Source organism: Haplochromis burtoni, unplaced genomic scaffold (genome assembly GCF_018398535.1).
Source record: "Haplochromis burtoni strain Fernald_Lab_line unplaced genomic scaffold, NCSU_Asbu1 Contig_6, whole genome shotgun sequence".
In the NCBI taxonomy this organism is placed as follows: Eukaryota; Metazoa; Chordata; class Actinopteri; order Cichliformes; family Cichlidae; genus Haplochromis; species Haplochromis burtoni.
Genome location: NW_024582367.1, coordinates 3229666 through 3247860, shown reverse-complemented (window position 1 = coordinate 3247860; position 18195 = coordinate 3229666). Strand labels below are relative to the sequence as shown.

The 18195-nt window shown below is 40.4% G+C and overlaps 2 protein-coding genes across 5 annotated transcripts in view; both read left to right on the top strand.

The window, feature by feature from the left end:
* Positions 1–6: 6 nt before the first annotated feature.
* Positions 7–14628, top strand: nbr1a (NBR1 autophagy cargo receptor a). 3 transcript variants are annotated; one of them, XM_005913647.3, is made up of 22 exons: positions 7–224; positions 575–637; positions 734–752; positions 1696–1718; positions 3416–3598; positions 3802–3879; positions 3982–4205; positions 4326–4445; positions 4649–4948; positions 5295–5454; positions 5861–6109; positions 8263–8403; positions 8618–8693; positions 8871–8981; positions 10396–10575; positions 10665–10823; positions 10955–11109; positions 11199–11611; positions 11746–11831; positions 12041–12128; positions 12358–12457; positions 13113–14628. In XM_005913647.3, exons 1-22 carry the CDS (start codon positions 123–125, stop codon positions 13293–13295), a joined length of 3213 nt encoding a protein of 1070 aa, XP_005913709.1. In that variant the 5' UTR covers positions 7–122; the 3' UTR covers positions 13296–14628. The 3 variants fall into 3 exon arrangements, with proteins under 3 accessions (XP_005913709.1, XP_005913710.1, XP_042079667.1); XM_005913648.3 differs by lacking the exon at positions 4649–4948; XM_042223733.1 differs by lacking the exons at positions 7–224; positions 575–637; positions 734–752; positions 1696–1718 and adding an exon at positions 2708–2951 and having other exon boundaries at positions 3347–3598.
* A 2727-nt stretch (positions 14629–17355) lies between these two features.
* tmem106a (transmembrane protein 106A) overlaps positions 17356–18195 on the top strand; it is a 7073-nt gene continuing 6233 nt past the window's right edge. For both annotated transcript variants that reach the window (XM_005913651.3, XM_005913650.3), the window contains exon 1: positions 17356–17516. The gene's annotated coding sequence lies outside the window, so the exon portion shown is untranslated. The remainder of the gene's footprint in view (positions 17517–18195) is intronic.

Below are 18195 nucleotides of genomic sequence, written 5' to 3'. Positions count from 1 at the left end.
TCACCGTCTTTTTCTAGACGCAGCTGACGATGTAAACAAGAGAAAACATCCGAGGGCAGCGGGGCTCACACAGGCCGGGTTTCACGCAAATGATAGCCATTAAGCACCCATAGACGGCGGACATGGGGCTCCCTGTTACTATTAAAGTCAATTTCCGGGGGAACGTGAAGAGGTTTCTGGCTCAGGATATGGATAAATTGGAGTGGGAAGCTGTTGAAGTCTGGGTAAGCAGCTAGCAGAGTCTTGGCTAAACGCTGGCGCAGTTTAGTGAAAAAGTAGGCCTAGACGTTTTGGCCTAGACATATAAACAGAGCTCCCAAAGGATAATCGATGTTGTTACGACAATAACAATAATGTATTTGTAAATAATATTTTTTTAAGCCAACCGGAGCTTTACAAAATATAGGCACACAAGTGAGGACGTGCTCAGTTTGATTTAAGGTTACTACATATGTATAATACAGTATCCAGCTGTGGAGGTCTTTCTCACTGACTCAGACATGGGTCATGTTTTTCCTAACACGTGTGAGGAGAAAAACTGAACTGCTCTCAATTGTTCTGCGTTACTTTTCAGATCAAAGCATCATTTGGGATCAACCACTTTCAAGTGAAATACTTTGATGAAGACAATGAAGAGGTAGGGGATTGTGTACATTGCAGATTTTCAGTGCTAATGTTTTGGCAGAGTCCAAGTTCAGTTTTTAATTTTGATCTCATTTACCTTATATTTCAGATTTGCATAAACAGTCAAGGTGAGGACAATATTTAATTGCTTGTTTTCTATATATTTTATGTTGAATATGTTTAGGCTTAGGTCTTCCTTCAAAGGTAAATAACCAGGACTTTGTTAAAAATACATGTAGCCAGCATTTGGTTAAAGCTTGGTTTAATGTACTCAAAATTCAAATACATGTTTGATTATCAGATGGCTGAAAAATAGCATGAAATGGCACAAACCTCTGTTAACTAAGATAACAAAGACTCTTTTCCCTAACTACATCTTAACCCATTGTGCTTACATGTATAGTCACCCCCTAATGACCTGTTTGATCCAGGAAAGCTGTCCAACTGATAGATTCCTAACCTGATATGGATCTATGATAGATAATATTGGCATTCATAATATGTATTGTAGAAATTATGTCAAGTCCTGTCTTCAGAATTTACTTTGGTGGTACATTTACCTAAATACAGTGGACTTAGCAACAGCTAAACTGATGCTGAACCATTGAAAGGCCATGCAAAACATGTGGTCCACACAAAGGTGTTAAACAGAGTCATAAGGTAACACAGTAAAACAAATGGGTAATTCAATTGTAGGCTCAAACACTCCATGGTGTAGGCAACTGCCTTTTGGTTACAGGGATTGTGACCAACATCCTTTTCTGCATTAGTTATAAAATATGTGTGTCACGCAAACCGGTTTTGTATGCATTGTGTTGAATACTCACAGCTCTGCCTGCAGGACATGTAGCATAATATGCATAACAGTAAACAATGATGTGTGGAGTCAAGCTGTGTCTTTTAAGTTGTTAACTGGTTAACTGGTAAGTTAATACATTTGGAACCTAAACTTTTTGACCCTTACTCCTGGTGTACTCCTACATGGAAATATCAAAATACCGGGGAAAAATACAAATTTGAGTCACAAAATGTGAAGTTATTTACTGTTTGTTTGTTTTTTCCCCCCCACAGATGAATACGAAGAAGCCATCAAGGTACTGTAGCAGTGCTAGGTTTAAACAGAAATGACAGAGTAATAGCTTTTGTTACTGTAGAGCAGTGATTCTCAAACTTTTCAAAAAGAGTACCACCTCATAAAATATATGGCTCTTAAAGTACCACCCTTATGACTGACATTAAAGTGCAGTAGTATAGGGTTACTTAACAGCATATACAGTTTACACGAGACAATTTTATTTATTATATGAATGTTATTTATTTCAACTGTCATGAATAGAATAGAATAGAATAGAATAGAATAGAATAGAATAGAATAGAATAGAAAAATCCTTTAATTGTCCCACAAGGGGAAATTTGGTTGTAACAGCAGCCGGAACAGGATGTGATAATAATAATAACAACTGTACTGCATTAAAACATTAACAGCAGGCGGGATATCCAATCTTTAAGTGATGCTGTGATGAAACCTGCTTCTGGGTCTAAACTACTCTGCATTTATTAAGGCTCTTGTGTTTTTGTTGTGTATCTTGTTCTATTTAACCTGAACAAGCCCCTAAAAATGGCATTGATCACTGTCAGCCTCTCTCGGTTATTATCACCCCTGTTCATTTTAAAGCTCAGTTTTTAAAACCTTACCGTGTAACTACAGCCCAGCCCATGCAGCAGTATATTAATGACTAACCTCGTATTGTGGATGGATTATCTCAGTCGTTCTCCTGACTGAAGTTTGGTCCATTTCCAGCATCCTGCCATGCGATTGCATTTGTCCCAACCCATCGGGAACCCTCACGTTAACTTTTATTGAGTGGAAAAAAAGTTAGCGTTCATCCTCCAGCTTCACTGTGTTTATATTATGCTAACATAGCTGTGTCGCCGGATATCATTATATACCAGCTAGCCCAACTTCAGTAACCCTAAAAATGTCACTGCTGTTTAGTTTTCTGTCTTCATTTATGTTGGAAGTGATAGCAGAACTATTTTAATTTTTCAGAAATCTTTCAATCAGAACATGGTATATTATTCAATCTTTAAAAATATTTGGAGACTTCACGTGTACCACTAGAGGGAGCCCACGTACCACAGGTGGTATGCGTACCACAGTTTGAGAACCACTGCTATAGTATATATCCTTACATAGAGAACTTGCACCGTAAAACTACACTTAAGACATAAATAACACAACGGTGTCCTTAATTAGACTACTAAAGTTATAGAAGAACAAATGGTGAAAATAACAGAATATATGTGCAGTATATGTACTATGCATCTATATTCGCACCAGAACCTCTCGCCATAAGAACAGTTTCTTCCCCTCTGCTGTTGGACACATGAACAATAACCATATGACTGTCCCCGCCACTAACACATGACCCTACGCTGTGTTCACTGTATCATTCCATGTTTGGCACTGATCACCACCTGCACTCATGTATATATCTTTCAACGTAGCACTCTTAATTCTTATTCTCATGTATATATCTCATGTATATCTCATGCACATATCTTTCCACGTAGCACTTTTAATTCTTATCCCTACTTTTATTTTTTCCATGTCTATTTAAGTGTTATTTATGACACCATGTTTGCACTGAAGCACCGCAGCAATTTCCTAATGTTGTAAACCTGCTCAACATTTGGCAATAAACCCCATTCTGATTCTGATTCTATACACATCACGTTGCTACTGTGTCACTTGACTGCGGTTTGCATTCTATGCTAATTCTCCATGCAGAGTGCAGAGAAGCAGGGAAACCAGTTACACATGAATGTGTACAAGATGAAAGGACAGGCCTGTGGGGGCCCACTGAAGACCGAGGTGAAGGAGCTGAAAGGAGACCTTCGACCCGCTCCTCCTTACCCCTCAAGGGTTAAAACAGTGGACAAAGGCACGCAGGTCACCCCTGAGCGAGAAGCTGTAAGTAATTCTAGTCTTCCCCCCAACTTTCTTCTCCCTATAGATTCTCACATGTGCAGTGTCTTTGAAATCATTTTAATAAAATCGATGCCTCAAGTCAGTTAAGTTTTTGTGCCTGTTGGGGGAAAAGTTTGTGCTTCTTTATTAAAAGCTAAAATCTCTGATTTTGTCACTTAACTGAAGAATGGTGTATTTTCATACAGGTAGCAGTAAAAGATAACAAGGGGAACAAACCAGATGATGAGCCCCCTCCTATGTGGTTTAGATCATACATGGAGAAGGTAAAATTTAACCGCTGCTGTGAAGCAGTATTTTTACATTGAACATTTTATTTTTGATTTGCGATTAAATAAAATACTGTGCTCTGCTTCTGTTTTTCATAGTTTAAGGATGAGGTGGTAAAGGAGGTAGTAGAAAGAATGTGCAGCGACTTTTCTGTCCAGTGTTGTACCCACAAATCCCCTGAAGGTCCCCCTGAGGCAATTGGGGCTATTGGCGGTATTATGGGACCCAAACCAGGCCCCTCCACCTCGAATGGATCCCTTGGCTACACCCCAAACTGCAGCAGCTGCAACAAACTCACCTCTGAAGGAGCCTACAAGTGCAGGTATGCATGAAATTAACTCTAGTCATCACAACATTGCTTTTAACCATTTTTACATGTTTGGTGTTTTTTAAGTAGCTGTGTAAATGTTTACATTAATGTCTTTGTTATTTTCCCTGCCAGCGTGTGCCCATCCTGCATCCTGTGTGAGATGTGCAGACATAGCCATGACCCTAGCCACAACCTCGTGAGAACCAAGACACCTCTCTCCATCCCAGAACATGGAATGTCAGGGGAGTTAAGGTAAACAACCTAATCTGAGGATAACTCTGCATTAATGAAGGAAAATATGAATAGAAACACACACAAAGTGGGATTGTAAATTATTCTTGCAGCTAGATTACTGTAATTAATGACTTATCAATGGGAATTTTTATGATTTTGTTTTTGGAAAATAAACATTTGATAGTCCACAAATAGGTGTTCCTGATGACATTTTAAACCAGGTTCCCAAGGCGAGGAGACAGGACAGTGCGCAAGGCCGAACGACAGCGCCTCAAAGCAGAAAGAAGGCAGCTAAGAGCCGAAGTGAAGGAAATCAAGAAGAAACTGAGACTGGAGAAGAGGGGGCTGCAGTGGAGTGGGCCCTCTACCTCAGGAAGAGCCACTCTGACAAACATGGCCTCCACATCCACCCAGGTCCCTGCCCTGTCCCCTCCTACTGCCTCAGACACAGCCTCAGGTCCAGCCCCAGCCCAAGGTCCCATCCCTGCCCTGGTCCCTGAACCCCAGGCCTCCAGTCCAGAGTAAGAGCCACCTCGGAAGAGCGTCCGACAGTGCTGGGTACCTTGAACCCAGCATGGATGCAAAAAAGTCTTTTTTTCCAAGAAAAGAAATGAAAATATGCCATCTTTGTAATCTAGTCTGTATGAGTGTATCGCTGGCTGCTCTGGGTGGTGGAAATTGTTGGAACTACCTCAATGTGAAAACTGCTGCTGCTGCTTCATAGATTTTCTAAGAAAATTGCTTTTGAGCTGCAAAAAAAAAAAAAAAAAATCTGCGGTCCTGCTTTTTTGATTCGTAGAGAACAAAAGATGGGTATTATAAGAAACCAGGGCTTTTTTCAACAATGCTCTGTACACTTGAAACTAGGGGTCCCGGGGTCTCGCACACGTCCTTGGTGCCCACTATGGCTGCCTTGTTTCTGGATGAAAATCTGCCTGACGGCACCAATCTGGAGCCTGGTACCAAGTTCATCAAATACTGGAAGATGAAGAACACGGGCTCTATCTGCTGGACCTCAGAGACTAAGGTACCCCTCCCACTCGTCAAGAGGACAGGCTGCACTCTATCTTTCCCTCCTGCTTTACTTCCACTTTGAGCCCCCACTGTACTCATAGCCTCGTCTTATCCACTAACACCTGTTAAAAAATTTTACCCAGCGTAATACCACTAACGCCCTCTCTGTCTAAGATATTTATTATTTTAATTCAGTTAATCTGTGTTGTAGTTTAAGTTTGAAGTCTTTGTCATTGTTTGAATGGATGTGTGTGTATGTGTGTGTGTGTGTGTATGGGTGGGTGTGGGTGTGTGTGTGCCCCTGACTTGATTGTATGTATTCTTTTAGTTATGTGACTTTTTTGCATGCTCTCGTCTTTGTGCTTTTTCGCATGTGTATTCCTATTTTGTGTTTTGTGTATGTGTGTACGTGCACCCAGCTAGTGTTCATGTGGGGAAACCTCAGCTTGGCATCAGAGGAGAAGAGGGAGGTGCCGGTGCCCTTGCTGCCACCCGGACATGTGGGAATGGTCAGTGTGGCCTTAGTTGCTCCTGTGACAGACGGGACGTACACCTCCCACTGGCGCCTGGCGCACTGTGGGTCTCAGTTTGGCCCGCGTGTCTGGTGCAGCATCGTGGTCAAGCAAAGAGACAAACGCACCGGACTCAGACATCAGAGAAAACGACTGGCAAGTCTGCTATTCAGTAACACCCTGCACAGCTGCAACATGTGCACATCTAGATTATTGACTTAATTCAGGCTGTTAGTCGTGGACATGGATGACGCACTCTACATATTTCTCTGAAACAAACAGGATAATTATAGGGCTGTAACACCGTAACAGAAGCATTAAAATATTTTCTACAATCAGTTAAACTGGTAAAATGCATTTTAAATGTTTCCTGTTTGCTAAATGTGTGGATTTGCTTTTCATAACACAGCAAATATAGCAAGTTAGACCTCAGTCACACGGGCTTGGGGACCAGTGGATGACCCACAGGCGACCTGAGGGAAAAGTGCATTTTTCCCTACTGGTTGTTGGGTGGTTACTACTCCTTTTGATTTCTTTGGTTGCTAGCAGATTGCCATTGTTGCACAGGCTTGTAGCCTGGAAGATGCTAACATCTGTGCAAAGATTAGCCTTTTACTCTCTGAGCTGCAGAGAAATTTAAAAGAGAGAACAACTGTCTTCAAAGTAAAAGCTGTGCCTTACTGCTTCAACCATGACATTTTAAAGGGCGCAACTTTTACTTCATGTTCTCCGTTTACGGTTTGCGCGGTTTCACTGCTGCTTGGTGAGTAGTTTGTGAGTGTTTGCTTTGCATCTTCCATGCACACGACAACGCGTTGGCGACCGAAGGAATCACAAGGAGGTTTGCAGCAAACCACTGCCAACCATCTACGTGGTCACCAGTTTGTTTGTAGGCCTTGTGAAAGGAACTTTAGAAATCGATTTCACAACAATCACTCGCAACCGGTTTGTGAATAATTATTTTTTCTTCCGTGTAGGTTGTCCACCAACTAGTTTCCAGGCCTGTGTGACTGTGACCTTTTGAATAAATTCTAAAAATAATTGATAGATCAGTTACCAAATTAATTACCGTTTCTCAAAAAAGCTGGGCAGCTGTGCAAAATATCAGTAATATTATAATGCAATATATATTATAACATTAAGCTATATTTTTTAATCGAAAACAGTCCAGTAATATTATATCAAATGTTGAAACATTTTTTTAATTTAGTTTATGTGTGGTTTCATAGCGTAGTGGTTTACACCTTTGCCTAACAAGTATAAAAGTTCTGGTTCGATCCCAGGAGCGCATACAGATCCCTTTATGGTCAGGAAGGTTTTCCAGTGTAAAAAAACAAATCAAACATGCAGAGAACCACTGTGATGTCGCCAGAAACACATTAAAAAAAGTGAAGCAAAGTGCAACCAAGCACAAAAACATAGCATCACAGGCAGGCTGAGGTCTTTAGAAGTAAAAATGGGGCTACGTTTTACAATCCACCTGTAAGAACATACCTGCTGTGCAGGTATGTAAGCAGGTATGTGCACAGCAGGAGTAGATTGAAAATCACTGTATAGGCTCTTTGAGCCTCTTTAAAATGCCCTGAAGTAAAGTGGAAAACAGTCCTGTGGTCTTACCAATCAAAGTTTGAAAACCCAGTATACTTGATGGTAAAGACGGGCCTTAGTACACATGACTTGGGTTGTAATGCTACTGTGTACAGGCTTTCAAGACATGTGCTGATGTGACATGACTTTGTAGGAAGTTCTGTCCTGTGCAACAAAGGAACATCTCAGATCACATTCTTCATTACAGCTGCACGTCTTCATAGTAAAAGAATCTCCCCACTAAACCGGCCTGCCTGCTTTCCAGACCCGTGAGCCGTTGCAAACATTTGAAGCATAATGAAACAAAAAGTCTGACGTAGGAGGCTCTGGACTGCTGAGCTAGTGGATTCCTTTATTAGGCAAGAATAGGATCACTTTTGCTTTTAAAGCTTTTTGAATTGTGCTCACAGCAAAAAAAAATAAAAAATCTGTTTCAACATTTGACATAATGTCGTTGAGGTATTTTACAATAAATAGGAACTAATTTGTAAATCATTGTACATATTTAATGTTCTCTACTGCAGTATGTGAGCATGTGACTCTGTGTACTTACGATAAAAATAAAAAATTAAGAATAACACAGAATTAAAAAGCTTAATGCATGACAAAAGGTCATATTCTATAAACACCAGAAGTAAAATAAAAAAAAAATCATATTATGAATTGAAAAGTTTCAGTACACTTTAGTGACACTAACGATGGCACACTTGTTTGTCCTTCAGAAGAAAGATCTAAGACCACCGAAGGAAGAGATGAAGCCAGAGGAGAAGGAGGCGCGGGCCAAGAAGGGCCACACTGGCTTCTTGGCAGGCCTCTTCTCTGAAGACTACTACTTCCCACCAGTGGACTTCATGACTGCACAGGTGTGCACTCGAAAAGCTCAGAAACCTAAAACATGCTTTAAATTAGCTTCAGTCAATACTCCTGAAAGCTAGCAGCAAGGGCAATTTTTAATAAGGAAAATATGTGAAATCTGTTGAATAACAAACAGTACTTGGCTCTTAATTATACACAGAGCTTGGCAGAAGTACACTGGCACTTATTTTTATATTTTCCCTAATTTGTTTTGTTATTAAGGATCTTCTATCTTTTGAGTTGCTGGATTTAAATTTTGCGGACGACCTGGAAAAGGTTCCTCATAACACCCCTGCAGGTGAGTCACGTTTAATGCTTTAATACAAGAAGAATAACTGTTGTTATTCATTATCTGTTTTTTGAATAAAGGTTTTGGATGAACTTTGTTCTTTTCAGGTTTAACAGTTTAACCAAGTGAACGCATCAGGATTTAGAAACATAAACTGTGTCGTGTTTTCTCTTCATTCATTTCTAGATTTGACACCGTGTATATCCCCTCTTCCCTATTGCACTGTTGTGTTGGACAAGTCCAGCCCATCTCCCAAAAAAGAGGAAACGGAGATCTCAGGAGTCCGAAAACTTTTTGGTGAGGCGAATAGAGTAATAGAAGACACACAGAGTAATGTGTATTCAGTATGAATTCTTACAATTACTGGAAAACTAAGCCATGGGATGTTAGGAATAAAATTTAACATTTAACCCCAGTCAAGTCTGTCCCGTATTTAGCAAGTGAAAATAAAATAAAATAAAATAAACAATAAAAGGTGAATCAAATAGACCATTGCCACAAGGCTGGGATGGTCCATTTGGTAAAGTAAATCCGTGGGGCATCTTTCTTCGCCTTTAGACAATAATTCTGATGGCAAAAGAGCAAAACGGGACAGGCAAAAAAAAGGAATAAAATTTAAACTTTTGAATTAAAAGTATTCTTGCCTTAAATCAGCTGTTTAGAGGGCAGCTTCAGTCATTTTACACATTAGATTTCAGTTCAGGTTAAGCTCTTTGTACCTCTAATTTGATTTGGTTTGCACAATGAGTCTTAATTACTTACGCATGACTTATACTATATGTGTCGAATCTGCTTTGAGCCTACAGTGTAGTCAACACAAGTGCCTGACGGCCGTATTCTTGGATAGCTCAACACTTTTGCCACCAAGACACTAGCTGCTGGTGGAGTTTCGCTCTTTGAGTTCAATCATTATCTTCCAGTCATTAAAAAAAAAATGGTGGCGGTTTTCTGTGGAAGTGCACTTCAAACTTTAGTGAAGGTTTCTACAAATGTGTAGATTTAACACAGAAGCATTAATCATACTTAACATTTAAAATAAAAGTGTCTTTGTCATCCAAGATAGTATTCATCTGAGTGATGGCTGCTGGATCAACGCTGTTAAACTTTATCAGGAAGGAAGAAATTGCAGCCATCGAAACAAAGCGCACGAGCTGTTGATTAAAAATCAAGCCAGCTAATTGCTGTAACTGTCTGGTGGCTCACTGATCAGCCCACTCGAACCTTTCGTGATTTAATTTCTGGACTTAATGCAAGTTTATGGTGTTTGCAGTTAAATAGCCAAACAATATCACATGATTTGATTTAAAGTGTGATTTTTAAATCAAATCAAATAATTATTACATTTAAAAAATGTCATTTTTTTAAATTAAGTGCACTCCCATGCGGTTTAATTAGAACTAGGATGCATAAACTAACAACTGATTTAAACTAATCCTACAGCACCATCATGGCAGGGAGTCAAAATACTTGTATTATCTCAGTTATAAACCGTGGTAGCCAAAGTTGTAATTATTTTTGCCCATGGTGTCTTGTTTTAAAGTTTTAAAGACATAGTTGTTCCAAGATATGTGACTGAGGTTTGGTGAGAATGTCTTCAAAAGTCATTCTCATATAGTTTGGCTTACGTATATTTAAATAAATTCTTACTGTCCCGTAGGCTGTAAGAGAAGTGCAAAATTATTTATCTAATTGTTTGTTGGACTTTGCTAAGGACGGAAACTGAGGAATCTGAAGGAGGTGTTTACGCCTGTAGCCCAGGAGGAGGAGAGGGACGATGAGATCAGTGGAGCGCAGTTCCTGTGTGAGACCGTCATGCGATCCCTCGCTTTGGAAGAAGCCCCCGACCACAGACCCCCTCGCAGGCTCCAGCGCTGCGGCCACGAACCAAAGGGTGAGGAGCCTACCAGTTTATCAGTTGTCAACATCATCTTGTTTAATGTGCTAAGCTGTTGTTTTCGTGCTACTCTCACACGTTTCCAGTAGTTTCCCCGGTTCTGAACTTTGAGAAAACAGATGAGTCGGAGGAGACCGATGAGTTTCAAGAAGGAAATGAGATCGGCGCCGTTAAACCTGAAACTTCAGCTCTGCCTACAAACATAGGACTCAACTGGATCGCCCAAAAAGAGGAAACCAGGCCAAGTTAGTGCACAACATCTGGGGTTTTTTTTGTTTCTGCTTTTTTCTACCAAAATGTCTGTTTCTATTTGTATGTTATGGTGTGACCTCAATATCCAGATGTTTATTTTAGTCATTTCTTTCCTTCTTGCAAGTTTCTCCACCTGAACCAGAGAATGAAAACCTGCGTATGAGTTCACATCATAATAACGAGGACAAAGACTTTGAGGCCTGTGATGGTACCCAGAACGTGACGGATGAGCGAGAAGAGAAAGAGGAGGATGGAAACAAAGGGGAAGACTGGGATGAGGTGACTTGATTAGATCTAAATTATTGTAAGAGAGTTTGTATAGAAATTCTCATGTAATAATATCCTCATATTCTTCTCTTGTGCCTCAGATCAGCAGCCAGATCTCCTCAGTCTCTTCTGACGATTACAGCGTCATCCTCCCAGACTGCTTTGACACCAGCCGGCCTCTGGGGGAGTCCATGTACAGCTCCGCCATGTCGCAGCCTGGCACTGGTGCTGCTGCTCTGGCCTCAGACAAATCGGATGTAGAGCAGGAGGAAGAGGAAGAGTCCATCATGGAGCCGGGCAGGGATGCACTACTGGCAGAGAGGCAGGAGCTGACAGAGGTGGCCTCTGCTGAGGATTCACTGGGAAACGCTGGGCCTCCACTGGTCACTCAAATTAACAGCAGTGTGAACCAGATGCCCTGTGCCTCCCAAACTGTGGATGAGGTGACCTTAACCCCTGAAGTGGTGCCATTCCCTGACCCCCTGCTTCCCCCGCCGACCCTCTACTCACCCAGGTTAGATGGGGAACACATTTGGATGATAGATGATATGAAAGCAAAATGTTATTATTTTTTCCCTGCCAGGATTTTTCCCAATGCCCAGACTAGCCTCATTTTTAAAAAAAATAAAAGTTTCTGTATTATTTCAGGTCTGAGGCACTTTACCTGGCTGACGATCCCAGTTCTCCAGCCTGTGACCCAAATGAGCCGCATCAACCAAGAGTCCACCTCAATGGTGAGTATCACTGCCACAGCTAGGTGTAACTACATTAGATATAAATAACAGCACAGCTCACATTACTTAGGAAACACAATTTGCCCACTAAGCCAAGAAAGGAAGTTAGACTGCACACCACCTTTAAGGATCTGTTGCTTCAGCGAAGGGTTTTGTTCCTCATTTAACCTTTGTTTTCGTGTAATTTCCCTTTTTTATCTGTTCTGCAGTATCATCTGGTCTGTCAAGATCTGCAGGCTCAGCAGCCAGTGCCTTTGAGACATATAATCCCAGGCCCAGCAATGCTCTGCAGCCAAGGTACAAAAAAACAACAACGACTTATTTCTGTTGAATGTGCGTCTGTCTTTAACACGTTCATGTTTCATGTTATTGTTTGATCTATTAATATCCTGCAGGATCAGTAAAATTTCTTAGATATGTGGCATGCTGTCTGCGTTTCGTGACAGCGTGGCTAACTGTGCCACATTGCTTCCTGTAACACTGTTCTGTGTAAGGTTGTGTAACGACAGCGCTGTATTCGTTGCAGGGGCCAAGGAGGAATCACAGAGGGACTTGTTAAGGGAGCTCTTTCTGTGGCAGCATCTGCTTATAAGGCTCTCTTCACTGGACCGAGCTGTTCAGTAGAGGTATATAACACATCCTGCTGTTTAGAAACACTCACACACAAGCAAATATGCCAGAATGTATCATCTCTTCAAGGATTTAATGAGGATTGAAAGAAAATGTAACATCTCTGTTATACTCTGTATCTTCTTTTTTGCTATGATTGAATCCCATAAGGTACTGCACTAAAAATGCATCTAAGTTTTGTGTTATTTATTATTTTTGGGTTAATTAATTCTTACAGTCGCTATAATCAACAATATAATGGATCATGTGATTATTTCTATATTAAATCAGTGATCCATCCTCAAACAGTGATCCATTTGAAACTCCAGATTTTTCTTCTTTTACTCCGCTAGAGTAGCTTCGCGTAATTCACAGCTCACACTAATTATTATTTATTTTGTACTGGGCCTTGGTGGAGCCCCTTAATTCTGTAGAAGCCTCTTGGATGAGAGGGGAAGCGATCAGTAAAGTGTTTACTGACAGAACGAGGGCGCTTAGGGCTGCTTTCCCAGGGATTTCTGGAAGTCCTTCTGAAGCCACATGAGTGAAACCACAGAAAGTGCAGTTTTAGTCACAACAACCTCATAATCATAAGATACACATCCCTGATTATATTCCTCTTACCACCCTGCTTTGGTAAAAATTCACCCACGTTTCTCTTCTCTTTTCCAGCGAGGCATCGACCCAGCCACCACACAAGGCCCTTCCAAGATGGACCAGCTTTTGGAGATGGGTTTCAGAGACCAACGGATGAATCGGCGACTGCTGAAGAAGCACTTCTACAGCCTGGAGCACACCGTCGACGAGCTGGTGCAGTTGGCCGAAAACCGCCGCAACAGATATAACGTTACTTAGGAGTGAAGGTGGCAAAGATGTGAAAAGTCAGCGTTAAGGTTGTGAATTAGTTTGACTTTAAAACACAGTGTAAGGATAATAAAAATAATTGGATTCAATCTATTGGTTGAAGGTTGAAAGATAATTGGGATCAATATGAAATACCGTAGCCTTTATTTCTTAATTATAAGAGATAAATGAACATTCATTTGTGGCTGCTCCTGCCTTTGCCTTTAATTTAGCTTTAACATTTTGATACAGTTAACCACCAATACACACTCAGAAGTTATGATGATGGCGGTTAATCTTTGCCATGCCTACCTGGGCCTTAGAGCTCTATGGTGCTGGTCAAAAGGAGCAGGAAGTAACATCTGGACAGGACTAAAGTGTGTATTCCAACTCATCATCTTAGTGTTCGTATGGCCGTAGCAGCTGCTTCCTCATGCTGAGAAATAAGTGTATAGGCAGGGCTTGGCTGGAGTCTCATGGAGCACAAAGCTGTGAGAATGAAAACTGCTGAATGTCCAAACATGTTCTGAAAAGCCAGCGCTCGTGTACGATGATGCTATGAAGCTTTGTGAATCCTCTGGGGGTTAGGGGTAAAAGTGCAGTAATAAGAACAAGAAACACATATTTAAGACATTTCTTGATTATTGTAGTGAAATCTGCCTAACAATGCAATCTTTTTCTGTATCAGAGTACTGTTATTTTAGACGTTGACATGTGGAATGTACACAAAACTGTCCGAACGGATCACTGCTCAGATGCAGATGTTTCTGTTTTGTTTTTTATACTGCTGTTTAGGAGACACCTGCATGACAGGTAGAGGCTTTTAGAGACGAGTCGTGTTTTTCGTGATTTTTAGCACAGTTAGAATGGAAAACGTCCGCTTTGCGTCATCTGTCTTCATCCCTGCCTGCCTGCATCTCTGCTCGTTCTCATTTAAACACCAACTTTAACTTAAAAAATGTCTTTAAACACTAACTCAAGCAGAAACGTCTCTAACGACACATTCCTCAAGCTCATAACGGAAACAGAACCAAGTATGTTTTTATTTCGCTACATTTCCTGTTTTTTCCTTAGTTTACTGAAGGACACATGTTGGTTGACATGTTGACTGTGATGAGCGTCTGTCAGGTTTTAAGTTACTGTGCATCTCTTTGAATGATTTCGCCTTTTTGTGTGTTTGGGGTTTTTCTTAATCAGTATTTTCTTATGAATATGACTGTCCATGTTTCAAATCCATGCTCTAGAAAATAATTCTGACTATATCTACAATCTCAAGTTATTCTGTCACAGAATATATACATTAAACAATGCTCTGTCAATCTGCCAATAAACTATTTGCACATCCCTGTTGCCTGTCCAGTTAATGACACACTGCTTGTCTGTAGTATGTGTTTGACTCAGGTCATACAGCTTTGCATTCCCTGGGGACACTAAATGGTAAATAGCCTGTATTTATACAGCGCTTTACTAGTCCCTAAGGACCCCAAAGTGCTTTACACATCCAGTCATTCACACACTGGTGATGGCAGCTACATTGCAGCCACAGCCACCCTGGGGCGCACTGACAGAGGCGAGGCTGCCGGACACTGGCGCCACCGGGCCCTCTGACCACCACCAGTAGGCAACGGGTGAAGTGTCTTGCCCAAGGACACAACAACCGAGACTGTCCAAGCCGGGGCTCGAACTAGCAACCTTCCGATTACAAGGCGAACTCCCAACTCTTGAGCCACAATCGCCCCATAAACCACCAGGAGCTCTATAAACCCCGATTTCTTTAGAAGTAACAGTACTTAGTGACTTTACAGTTTAATGACTCAGTGTTAAAACTATGTTAAAATGCATATTACTATGCTGTTTTTGTAAACTTCCTTTGTGTTTCAGATGCAACTACAAGTTTTATACAGCTGTAATATTTACACAGTAAACTGCCAATTTTTGCATAGAGATTGTAAGAAAAGGGAAACAGATGATCAGTTAAACTAGATGTACACTCACTAACGCTTTATTAGGTACACTGTGGCATAGATTCAACAAGGTGCTGGAAACATATCTTGGAGATTTTGGTCGACGTTGACATCATATAAGTTGCTGCAGATTTGATGCCTTCACATCATCCAAGACTGTTCCACCACATCCCAGCGTGCTCTACTGAAGATATGATAACTGCAGAGGCCATTTGAGTACATTGACCTCACCGTCATGTTTAAGAAACCAGTTTGAGAATATCTGAGCTTTGTGTCGTGGAGAGGTAGAGTCAGCTGAAAGCAGCCATCGGTTAATATAAAATAAGACGGGTCTGTTTGTTTATACCCATTTCTGAGCTTTCCGTCTAAATCCCACAGCAAATATTCAAATTCATCAGAATGGACAACATTTTTCTAACCTTCTGTTGTCCAATTTCCAGCCTCATGTTCCTGTTCTTAGCCAACAGGAGTGGCCTTCCATGTTGTGTTTCCTTCTCTAGCCTTCTGCAGCCTTCACTACAAGGTTCAACATGTTGTGAATTCAGGGCATTTTCTGTAAACCTTAGAGATGGTTATATGGGAAAACTCCAGTAAATCAGTAGTTTCACTTTTAAAATGAATTTCTTTAGGATCTCATAGAGTCGGTTTTCATATAATGAAGATACTGCTAGAGGTCCAGCACAGGCCCGCACACATCTGCCACTCTAACTGACTCATTTCCTGTTTTAATACATTTTCAAAGACTAATATTTCATATCAAACGCTCACATGCCGCCCACTCAAAACCTCTTCTCTATTGAAACTAGCAACTGCATCCAAAAGCTGTGCCAGCCGGGACAGTTATAGTAAACTGAACTGAAATCTGTGGGTCAATTATGAAACAGCAAATATGGTGGGAGAAGGGTAACGTCTCTGTCAAATATGGAGTTGTGTTTAAAGGTTGTGGCCACTTGTACAGGATTTGACTGTTTAAAACGTTTGCTAACAAAGCAGGGCATCTGGCAGAGTGGAATGAAATAAGGAACCTGATGCCAGAACACAGAGAATATAGCATAAACAGGTTGTGTGTGTCTAGTGTGCTTAAAGGTGTAAAAACACAACACAAACATACTGTTAAGCCCCAAATGATTCACCCGCCTGCCGTATTTAGGTTTAAAGTCATCTTGTGACATTTTGGAGTGTCCCGCCTTACTCTGATAGAGAATCTGCAGGGAGTTGGAGATTATGGTGTTGACAAAGACGCCTTCCAGCCAAATCCCAGAAGAAACCTGCAAAAAGCTGGTCAGCAGTTTTAAAATTGGTTTGAATGCTTGAACACCAATAAAACTTTTCCACTGATTATTGAGAAGAGTACAAATAATTTTCTAATTGCCATTTTTACTCCTTTTACATTATTCTGTTATATTTTGAGAGATACCTGCCTTGTTTCCTACCTGTTTAAATTTAAATCTCTACTAGAATCTAGATCTTTCAGAATAATTTGGGGCTCATTTTATTACATTTAGGCTATGTTTTTATTATGAATTCCTGTGGTCTGTCTAGCTACAGAAATGTGTTTTACTAGAAGAAAATAGGGAGTTGTTTTGTACTCAGAAAGGTGTATTTTTGTTTCCAGCAGACAACTTTTGGAGATGTACAACAATCAGGGCAAATTACATTTTTACAGGACGTCTGGAAACCGACACAGAGCAGTTTGCTTGTTGAAGAAGTTTTATATTGAGTATTAAAGTTTATGTGAATCGAGTTCACACGTGATTATCCTCTTATTGGGCAAAACGTCCTCGGTTTGAGATAATCCGAAACCACGTGAGAACAAGAAATGTAAATCATTTTCTGTTGTAACCCACAAACTGAACGGTAATGTGTTTCACAAAAGTAAAACGTCACTATTCCACGTCTAGTTGTTTGGAGCTGGATCTCCCTGCCCAGTGCGCGCTCCCGACGCAGGGGAAACAAATTCGGTCGTGAGTAACGACCATGGCACGACACAACGTTAAAGATAGTTCACGTTAGCTGATATGCAAATTATTGTGTCAGCACCCAGTTGAATAGCTTATGGTATGATAGTAGGTCTGGATAATAGCACATGTGATCAGGAAATGAGTGACACATAAAAAGACAAGGAAGTGTTGCACTCAGTACATTGTGTGTATATGAAGCAGCTGCACCACGGTCTTAATGTAGCTTCTGAAAAAGCTGAATCATAAAGGAGCTAGCAGCGTTTATGTGCTCATCCTGAATGATATTTGGACTTATTGTGAGCTGTGAGGTGAGTTTGCAGAGGATGAGGTTTTTAACTTAATTTGTATTGCATATAAAATTGTGATTTTGTTAAATTAATAATACATTTAATAATTTTAGACTTCAGAATCATCCATTACGTGTAGGAGTAATACTTTCAGTCGTTTATTTCTTAATTAGTGTTTAAATACTTGTTTACACTCAAGCCTTGCACAGTAACGATCAGTCTTTCATATACAGCAGATACAATTTGTAATCTCCACTCACAGAAAACTGAATAAACCATTTTATTGTATTTCAAAAAAATTTCTTCACTTATCTAGTTGATTATATCTAAAGTTTATAGAGTCACAGGATACTGAGTAATAGAACAAGCTATTTGCGTTTTCATATAGAAATAAGTTTAAAATATGTAATTTAAAGGCAAAAATTGTAATTCATATTCAGCTTATGACTGAGTGCAAACTGTTTCTAAAACACAGAGCACACTGTTGTTTTAGTGTGGCTTTATGGAGACTTCCTGCATACTTGTGCCTCCGCAGGACAGCACAAACCAAACACAGCAAACCAGTTTAACATCTGTCATCTGAGTTCAAATGTCTTGACTTCTTCCTATCTATCTATCTATCTATCTATCTATCTATCTATCTATCTATCTATCTATCTATCTATCTATCTATCTATCTATCTATCTATCTATCTATCTA

Bases quoted from the DNA above. Each gene is read 5' to 3' on its own strand.
- nbr1a (XM_005913647.3), top strand. From the start codon at position 123: ATGGGGCTCCCTGTTACTATTAAAGTCAATTTCCGGGGGAACGTGAAG. The intron at 225-574 runs GTAAGCAGCTAG...GTTACTTTTCAG, and splicing joins GGGAAGCTGTTGAAGTCTGG to ATCAAAGCATCATTTGGGAT. The intron at 8,404-8,617 runs GTGTGCACTCGA...TTTGTTATTAAG, and splicing joins TGGACTTCATGACTGCACAG to GATCTTCTATCTTTTGAGTT.